Source organism: Charadrius vociferus, unplaced genomic scaffold, assembly GCF_000708025.1.
Source record: "Charadrius vociferus isolate BGI_N301 unplaced genomic scaffold, ASM70802v2 scaffold3, whole genome shotgun sequence".
Taxonomy (NCBI): Eukaryota; Metazoa; Chordata; class Aves; order Charadriiformes; family Charadriidae; genus Charadrius; species Charadrius vociferus.
In genome coordinates, this window is record NW_009647748.1 from 386,850 (window position 1) to 397,262 (window position 10,413).

General features: G+C 43.0%; 1 protein-coding gene across 1 annotated transcript; it reads right to left on the bottom strand.

The window, feature by feature from the left end:
• Nucleotides 1-268: 268 nt before the first annotated feature.
• Nucleotides 269-4,732, bottom strand: LOC104283832 (sulfate transporter-like). Its single transcript, XM_009882059.1, has 2 exons — nt 4,100-4,732; nt 269-1,774 (listed from the first exon to the last, which is right to left on the bottom strand). The coding sequence occupies exons 1-2, from the start codon at nt 4,730-4,732 to the stop codon at nt 269-271; spliced, it is 2,139 nt and encodes a 712-aa protein (XP_009880361.1).
• Between the last annotated feature and the right edge of the window lie 5,681 nt (nt 4,733-10,413).

The window sequence follows — 10,413 nt, forward strand, 5'->3', positions numbered from 1 at the left end:
GAGAAGAGAAATGAGATGAACCACCGTATAAAAACTCTTATATTCACAGATTGGCCATAATCAAGTTAAGAATTGCCTTCATTCCGTACCACCTATTGAATCACTACACCCAACAGGCAAATTTAAAGCATCAAAACAGACTGCATAGTAACCAGTGTGTTAAAAACAACTCTGCCTCTTTTTATCTGAGTGCATATATATTGCATAGACATACAGACCCATAGCCATTTTTTCCCAGGCTTTGTTCCAGCTTTCTCCCTTTCCTCAACTAGTTCTTAGAAGCGCTGGTCCCACTGTGCCCCTGTGCGCCCAATGCAAAGTCCACAGCCTGGTGCACACTGTGGAAGAGAAGGTGGTCCTCCCCCTCTTTAAAGAATTCTCCTCGGATCAGGGAACTCCTCACTGAAGGATTGCACTGGGCCAGTAGCACCTGGACATCTATCTCCCTGTAGTCCTTGCAGACCTCTTTAAGCGTGCGTATTCCTGCCGTGTCCAGAAATTGTACTGCACAACAGTCAATCACTATCGTGTGAAACTCCAGAGGTTCAGAGACAAAATCCATGGAGATGCTGGTCTGGTTGCCACCAGAATCCACCTCTTTCTCTCTAAGCATTCTTTTTGCTGCCTTTTTCTTTGCTGTCTTCACCCAGACTGGGTTCACCCCAGTTTGCTTGTACAGGGTGGATTTAAAGCACTCTTTGTTGATGTAGTAGAGGGGTGCTTCGAAACGGAACACCACAATTCCTGGCTTGGTTTGCAAGTTCTTGTAAGCGGACAGGGATTCATACGTCTCAGACTCTGCCACCCAGCCAAGCAGCGGTGCCTCTGGTCTCTGAGTTCGGAAAATGACACAGAGCATGGAGAAGCAAACACCAACCAAAAGACCAATCTCAGTACTGATGAGTGCTGAGGCTGCCATAGTAACTAGCCAGATCACTGTGTCCACTCTGCTCAAATGCCACATTTTTGGCAGGTCCTTGAACTTCCGCAGGGCTCCTCTGAGGTTTACAATGGTTATGACAGCAAGGACACATTTCTGAAGGGAGTAAAATAAAGGTGCAATCACAAGGAGGACTAATAGGATTACCAAACTAGTCACCATGCCAGACATTTGTGTCCTACAGCCTGTGGACTCTTTGACAAGGGTCTTGGCAAGAGCTGCGCTCGTTGTGAAGCAATGGAAGAAAGAAGGGATGATGTTGCAGAAGCCAATGGCATACATTTCCTGGTTGGCCTTCACAGAGTAACCATGCTTCTTGGCAAACATCTCTGAGAGGGAGACAGTGATGGCAAAGCCAATTATAGCTATGGGGATAGCATCCAAGGCCACATTCGGAATCAGATTCCAGTCTGGAGGGCTGGGTGGCAGAAACCCAGTTGGGATGTGTCCAGCAACACTCGAGTTGTAAGTCTCTCTCAGCTTCCCAAAGTGAGATGCCAGAGTAGCTGCCACAATCACGACTAGTTCAACTGGTATTGGAGCCTTGAGCCTGGATTTAAAATGTTCATTAAGCTCTTTGGTTGGGATAAGTACAAGAAAGCACAAGAAACTGGTGATGAGATCACAGATGTTGGTCTTGTGTATGTTTCTGAAGATGTTTACCCACGTGGCTATGAGGGAGCCGATGCCACTGCTCCGCGGAATGTCTAGGCCCAGGAGATACTTGGCTTGTGAGGTCAGGATGGTAAAGGAGGCACCCGTGACAAATCCACTCAGCAATGAATCGGAGAGGTACACTGAGACAAAGCCCACTTGAAAGAAACCCATGGCCACCTAGAAGGAATCAACCACACACAACAGATTAGGACACAAATCTTGTGGATGTCATCACTGAGAGACTGTGGAGGGAGGTGGGATAAAAAAAATAAATACGGTGCATGGCCCTGGAGGACAAGGCATGGTCTGAGCAGGGAAAAAGCAGTCTCCAGCATTCAGCTGCTCCTGGTACATCACACTTAAAGGAAATGCATTTCTAACAGAGAACAGGCTTTTTTGGGGGTCTTTGTACTCTGAACCTATTATTTGCTCATTGGTTCAGGTGTAACTCCTAGTTATCCTAGCGCGCAAAGAAACCTAGGGAAAAAAGCATTTCAAATACCGGCTACTTTTGCCATTTCCCTCTCAAGTTCGTATAATCTCTGTGAACTTTGCAGGGATCCAAAACCTTTTTGGTTGTCTTTGCCTGCCTTATATTTGAGCTCACAACCTGCAATAAAAATATAGCTTATGGCATAGCAGCTATCCTTTGCACTGCATAAAGTTTGGGGCATCTGATTCAAAAAGTATATGAGCTGCAAACTCTTGTGATGTAAATTATAAAACTAGAGATAAATTTTTGAAGTGCCTTGTCATTCATTTTTATTAATGCCAGTTGAATGGACAAACCCTTGGTGCTCTCTCATGGGAATGACTGGTTTTATGGACACCTACCCTACACACGCGTCTTTGCACCTGGTAAACATCCCTTTCTCCCCATTAACCTTCATGCCAAACGGAGCACGGACCTTCTCACAGCAGTTTGCTAGAAACCTTTTAATTTCTTGGGCTGGACAACAGGGACATCTACACTGTTATCTGAAGACTGCAGGTCAGAACTTACAGGTATTAAACGTTAAGTAGTGTCAATTTGATATATCCTATTAATTAGTTAAGGCAAAATAAAGAAGGCTAGGATCATGGCTGGAAACTTCATAAGACCCGCAAAGCATTACCGTGGAGAAGGCAGGTTTGGGACCTGGACTGACTGGACATCGGCTCAGAGCCAAGCTCTTAAAAAGGCTCCCTCACAACCTTGGTAATTAACTTAATTCAACGTTTTACTAGCTGTAAAACATTAGCAATAATAGTCTCACCTAGTTACGGTGCAGGTAACTGGTTTGAGCAGGCTTGCTTTTTGTGATTTGATTGTGAAGTTTCTGATACAAAGAATGCGATTTTGGTTAGAGCTTCCAATAAAAAAAAATAATAAATATTTGAAGGTGTGAAGACCTCTTGGTTAGCAGGCAGAGACAGCAAATGCCTAATGTTCAGACTGTCTTAAAAGAAAGTAATCTGACTTCTTCATATAAAGAAACTTAAGTGTAATTGTACTTGCAAAGAATATTACGTGCAATTCACAACTCCAAAACTGCATCCATCCTACAGTGATGAAATGCAAAATCCAGTGTACCTCAGGAGTCCCAGAATACTTCTGAAATTACTCAACACTAACTTGCAGTACAAGGAAAAAGTCCCAGGTTGTGTCCAAAACCAGTGTTTTAGATTATCACAGGCATATTTGCTGTTCTGCTCCTCTACAGTTTGATTAGCTATCACCCTTGAGGTCACCGTAGGACCAAATGAATGTGAACTCACAAACTGAAATACCACAGCTCTGCAATACTGTTAAAATTAAATCCACCCTGGTTAATGCACGACTCTCTAAAAACAAAGATATTTGCTTTAATTTCAGCAAGCAGTGAATTCTAGGAAGTAAGTAGAGACAGAGGGGTAAAATATTGTTAAGTAATATGTTTTAATATGGTAATAATTAAAAAGTTTTATTTCAAATATATTTTATCATCTCAGTAGCGTCCTTTTCATACAATGGCATTGTTTTGGCTTTGAATGAGCAAACAGCAAAGTTTTACAAGCACAGTGACAAATAAAAAGAAACTGGAGATACTTTTACTGTCCAGAATATTTTTTGATACAAGAAAAGGCAAATGACTGAAGTCTGGAATTAAAAGCTGACACACCACGTTTTGGCACAATGAAATGAAGGCCTGAGCTATAAGCCAGCCCAAAAAAAAAAAAAAAAAAAAAAAAGCTGCAGGCCACAGCAAGGAAAGTGGTGAGCAGATTGCGTGAGAGCAGCAGGTGGTTACATGCGGGTCCTTACAGTCCCCAATAGAGTAGTAACGCAAGCACAAAATGGAGAGGACACAGAGGAGTTTCTGGCACCACAGTAACTGGAGACCTCCAGTCCTCCCTGTGTCCACTCCCCCGGGATGCAGATTCAGGACACATGCAAGCCCAGCAAGTTCTTCATATGGTCAATCACCTAAAGAAGAATTAAAACTATTTCCACAGAATACCTGTTTGTCCACCTCCTCTTACCTGATAAACTCCAGCTATGAAGGTCATGGTGGCTCCCACAGTAATTGCATAGCAGCTTTTATCACAGAGCAGCTTCTGCGATGTTCCATTCACAGATGAAATGGTGGTGTTTACATACGCTGCTGTACCTGTGAGGACACTGAGCGCAGCTGGCTCTAAGTCATAGCCAGCTCTCTGTATCTCACGATCCACTACTTGTCCCACCATCAGGCAAATCACACCGAAGATGCCAACTGAGATGTGGCGGGAGGTTCCAAATATGAAATAAATAATGCTAGCAAAAAAGGACGTATAAAGGCCATAAATAGGCTCCTGTCCAGCCAAGAGAGAATAAGCAATTGACTGTGGGACTAGTAAGACCCCCACAATCACACCAGACATTATGTCTCCCAGGAGGTACTCTCTTAGTTTGTATTTAGGAAGCCACTGCAAGACAGGAAAGAAACTGAAAACATAGTCTTTAACTTTGGCTGGAGTGCAGCTGCAACTTTTCTTTGCTTGCTTAACCACCAGAGCCTTCATGCTCCTCTTCTTCTCTTGGGGTTCCAAGAACATTCTGTGATGGAAACTGCGTTTTGCATCATCTCCTTCCGGCATTTCAGTCACTGAATGGACATTGTTGAATTCCGCCATTGCTGCTATCTCAAGGACTCCCTAAAAACACAAGAGGACCACTTGCATTAAATGAATGTGCTACGTGAGACTTTTTAATAGAGCGACTACAGTATTTATAAAAAGCAAGGGCTAAAAGTCTTAGTTCAGCACAGAGAAAGCAATTTCCAAACAAACTTGGGAAGAGCCTCCCCATTATATCCCTGTTAAGTAAGGAATCACCTTCCCTAGGAGGGAAGCTGATATCCCGTAGAATAAACCTGCCACTGGCAGCGTTGTGAAATGGAAAAGAATGCAGCAGCACTGTCTCTCGAGGAGACTTCCTTGATAAAAATCACTATCTGCAGCCTGTTCCACCGTGCAAAGATGGACACAGGGCCTAATGTAGTCCAATAATCACTTCAATTCAGTTGCTGAAAATTAAATACAACTAGTATATTTCTAGCACTGCACAGCTTGGTTTAAATCTCATTTATGTATTTATTTTTTTTTTAATGCAGTGATTACACCTGCCAAATATTGTAAAGATTTTTTCACCTTAGAAGACGCAATCTTTCCACAGTGGCTTTATTTCAGCCAATGACACACTGCAAAGATTGCTCCTCACACTTTTTAAAAGCTGGTTTTCAAGTAAATTAGATCTGATCAAAACAATACAAGTGGAAAACATTAATGGGCACAATGGAAGGTAGGTGGAACACTTCTGCTAGAACATGTGCTGTAGTACCAGCTGCCTACAAACAGTAAAACAAGGTGATTGCATCAAAGCATATTTAATACTGGGAACATTTTGCCTGAATATGAAAGAGCAAGGTCTTGATGAGATAAGCCCTAATGAAACTTGATGAAGTGATTATCAGCATTCCTACAGGACGCCTGGTTTCTACAAAACATCCAGAATCCTCCAGAAAACTCTTTCAGCCACAATACCTGCTACTACTGGTAGGTTGAAGTTGATCCATTTCAGCCAGAAACCCATTTGCCTGGTGCTACAGTGGAGTCAAGGCCCGAGACAGCAGCAGAACCCTAAACAGTCTAACTCCCAGGCTTCCCTTTTGAACACTGCCTTGCAGTCCTGGAGTGCTAATAACAACATACACCTTTATGTGCTAATTACACCTTCTCTGTGCAGTGCAAACATCAACCAAACTAATGTTCTATGCAATGTTTACAACTGAATTAATTACCAAATCAGTATTGGAGTAGCAGTGCTAAGGATGCCACTGAAGAGCTCGTTCATTTCATCACCATTTCACAAGCGGCTATAAAACATTCACTGCCACTATCAGTTCAGTGAGAGTCTCTCAAAAAACATGTGAGGGGAGCACCGAGTTTTAGTGTGGTGCTTAAACCACTCATTTCTCCTGCAGTCAGCCCATTACAAGGCACTGATCTTAGAGCCATGCAGAGAGGAAACGCCTTCTTTCAGACCTTGGTCTCGCTGGCTGGAGCGTATGATTTCCATTCTTCCATTCCAGGTTTGATGCTGTCATACAGAGGTATCCAAAGTGCCATGCGTCAGCCCTATATAATGGCTTACACACAGCCATGCCTCCACTGGTCTGCTAGCTCAGACAGAGATGAACTATCTTCAGTTCTTCCGGCTAGAAAGACAATACCAACCTAACCACCTACTGTCTTAAAACAGCCTGAGCAAATGAGCCTAACTATATCAAAGGGACCCCCAAAAGCACAGAAGCAGCTAGAATACTTAACATTTAGACTGGCTTCTCTTTCCTGATAAAAATATTCAGAGATTTCTAGAACAGCCTTCCAATTAGAAGGCAATTAAACCCAAGTCATCCAACTCTTCCACCTTACACTATAGCGTACTCCTCCCTACATCTACCAGGCTACAGTGTGCAGAGGGCTATCTAAAGTCAACACACAGGACAGACACCAATAGATACCCAACAGAAAATACCAGAGGCAGAGGTTCGCATTTTACCTTCTGCTCCATGCTGGGGCTCCCAAAAGGTGTTTTCATTCACTACAGACCCAAACAGAGCCTGTTTGGTGGGTAAACTCCCGCATCCTTTCAAGTAACTGCTCAGTCTTGGCTCGTAGCCTGCCACTGGACTGCTGCTGAAAGGGAGACATGTTTCAAACAGAGACCTCCCTGGCTCCAAAACTGTAAGCAGCACGATGGCATCAGCAGGGACGGATTTTCCGCGCAACATAGGAGCTGTATGCCTTCCTGTTATGATATCATGACTTAGACCACTCACGCTCCATTACATGCCATGGCAGACCGAACAGCATTACCAGGTCTCGTGCTCTGTGTGAGATACTTTACAGACACCTACCTCTCGTTCTCGCCACCTACCTGGTATTTCTAGCAACACATCAATGCTTTTCTCCAGCTCCTGTGCTGTTCCACACTCCCATACTTCCAACTCTATGCCTAATTCATCTGAACTGCTCACGGGGTCTGCAGAGACCAGAAAGTTGACCAGGGTTCGCAGACCAGAAAAATGAAAACAGCTCTAAGCACAACTGGGAAGAACATGCCTCCTTGTAGCTGCTGTTTCGAGCACAGCAGAGGAGCTGCTTAGGGAAAGTCACACTCCAAAAAAAGGAAAAAAAAAATAATGAAGATTTAATGCACTGCTGGCTTAGGTCAGACTTAAGCAGAAAAATTCCATACTTTGAACTCCAGTCCTATTTCTGGTATTTATGTCCTCCTTTTGGTCCTGGCCCTTGTAACTAACAGAACTAAGAGTTCTGGATCCAAAGATTAGTCTACCTGAAACTTTAATACATACACATTTTTATGGCCAAATTTTCAAATATATTTATTTGTCTCTATATTCATTCTCGTTATACAAGTCAATCACCCAGTACAATAGAAGGTAAGAGAAGAAAGCTTCAGTTTCACCTACCTGGCTTCTTGATTATTCCAAACTTCTACTTTACAGCCTCCTGGCCATGCAGAATTACTGTATCATATACCTTATAATGATGAACCTCCCTTGGCTAACGCCTTCCAATTCAGTATCTTTAATGTGCTGTAGAACAATTATAGGTCCAAAAGAGTCATACGAAAAACTAGGATCTTTACAATGAGGAAGCATGCACTGCAAGAAGTGACATACCCGAGATTACATAGCGATCATGCTTGGAGAAGAAGCCGTCCATACCCTTCAGATATCTAATCTCACCCACCTGTACAGTATCACAAAGTCTGCTCAGGGATTATTTACAGCGCTTACCAAAAAAAAAGTAAATACTACACAGTGAGAATGAAGTGAATATAGCGTACAAAAACATATGTCTACAGTATTCTGCATAAGCACATTCTGTAGTTGTATTTGCCCAAGCAGTTTTATTCATTTCCCAAGCACAGAGTTACAGATCAAAAAGCTTTTCACCCAAAGCTCAGCAAATCAATATTGTAAAAGCTGGGTGAAAAATTCCCCTCCGGACTACTTTCTATGTGTAGCAAATTTACTTGAATGAGTTTGTTTTCTGATATTTTAGTAAAGATTTTAGCAATGAAAGTCCTTCTCATTCCCCTCTCGCTCATCCAGGGCTTGTAGACAGCTCACTGGGATTCTTTTCTTAACCTGCCAGGAAACCCAACGTGAAACCCAGATAGTTGTTTAGTTCTGCGCAATGCTGTAAAATATCTACATAGTAGATGATACCGGTTGGTTGGGGTTTTTTTTTTCTGGTTGTGTCTAGACAGTAGAGAAATGTTCTAAGTAAAAATCTTTTTGGCTACAAAACTCTAAGCATATACTGGATCTTTGTGCTGACCTGTATGACAGCTTTCTCTACGTGGCATGAAAAGGGCCTTTCACCACACAGTCACTGCCTCTCGTGATGTCAGGACACTAGGAAATGACACAATATCCAACACCCGTTTCACTCTTTTCTGCCTGAAAGTGTTGCTCTGTGTTATTTTTGTAACTGTTTAGCCCAAGCTTGCCTCGTAAAAGTGGATTTTGTTCTTAAAAGAAAACCAGAAAACACCCTTTGGTTCAGTATACTGAAGGATATTCTGTATATTTAACTTGGCAAAGCAGCAACCGTGCTTTTGGCTTTGAAAGCCGCTATTTATGTACAACTAATTTGTATGCCTAGAATTCACTTTTATCAGCTCATTTTGGCCTGAGTAAGATCATCAGGGGGTGTCTGATTGGCACAAAGCTTCACTTAAGATATAAGGAAAAAGACTACAATACAGAACTGAGGACATTTCCAGTATCTCTCTGTTATCAAGTGACTGCCATAAAATAAAGATATGGGGAGGTACTGCATTCTTGAGATCTGATGACTTTACAGACTTTCTGGATCACATCTGGGCCTTTCTTACTGATCCCGTGACACAGCAGGGGTGAGCTAGCATCCGCCTAGTGTCTGTCTTTGGGGAAATGCAACCTGCAGCACAGGGCCTTGCTGGCTCGGACTTCACTTCTGTCACAGATCACAGTCACCTTGACAGTAAGAGAGTAATAGATTGTGAAGCTCACTCACCTGCTGAAATAATGTATTACAAGCTTAAACTTAAGAAGTGAGCATTTAAAAGTAGAAACTAAATCAAAAGTGTTCTTTCTATGACACTGATCTCAGTTTTCCACATTATTTTTCTAAATTTCACGTGCAGGAGTCGTCACTGTATGTGATCACCACCCACCCTTATGTACCCACTTGCTAGACATGAGATGTTGCATGCACTCAAAAACTAATGCATAAACACATAATCTAAAGAGATATGAACAATTTTTTAAGAGATGTAAAGGATAAGCAAGTGAATCAGACATCCAAGCTCTACGTGAACTGAAGCAGAGTTGGACTACTACCTCTGGGTCCTTGGAAAACTCTCACCCTCAGAGTATAAAAGGAAAGCCTATCACAACATTTCGATAATTAAATCTTTGTCCTTACTCTTGTTGAACAACAGCCTTTTCCAAATAATCTCTTGACTTTGTGGAGCAACAGGGAAACTCACTATTGCCATGATAACACTAAGATGGGCACTGGAATAGCATTGCACGTACCTTGGAAGAAAGTTCCCATTTTTGACAAACTCCTAACATCCCCCAACAAAACATTCAAGCTACAAATGTTTATTTCAACAAGAGACTTAAAACCATATGAATACTGAAATCTTAGTAAGAACCATAAAACAACATGCCACATCTAAGCAACGCGTTTGGGAACAGAGGTACCTTATTTTTGGCACGGTAATCACCAGCCATTAACTCAAGCAGGAAAACCTGCAAAGCCGGACAATAAAACCTTGCTAGCATGAAATATTCGACCTCCTCCTCCTTCAAATGTTAGTTCTCCCGAGCAGCAGCAGCAGCGAAGCCGCCCACCAGCCTTGCGCAGCCCCCAGCCTCTTTGGGGAAGGTCCCATGGAAGTCGGCGGCCCTGTTCACAGACAGCCCTTCCAGGAAAAGTCGCCTCACCTCCGAGAAAGCAGCTGTACATCGAGTGTGACGGTTACACTGCCCTGCCCTGTCTGAAGTCGATCCCTCTTGAAGATAGCCGGCTGCAGCCTCGCAGCAGTTTCCATCCGAGCCGGATTTGACACAGAGAGTTTGCCAAGTAGTATTTTCAGTAAGTCCCTTCTCCGTTCGGACCCTCTTCCCGCCGTCACCGTTAGCTAGCGGAGATGAAACACTGAAGAGCTGTGTTGGGGCAGTGTGGACAGGCAGAGGATGGGCTGCCCCAAAGGCATTTCCTTGGGCAGC

Bases quoted from the DNA above. Each gene is read 5' to 3' on its own strand.
- LOC104283832 (XM_009882059.1), bottom strand. From the start codon at position 4,732: ATGGCGGAATTCAACAATGTCCATTCAGTGACTGAAATGCCGGAAGGA. The intron at 1,775-4,099 runs GTAAGAGGAGGT...GATTCCTTCTAG, and splicing joins TCATAGCTGGAGTTTATCAG to GTGGCCATGGGTTTCTTTCA.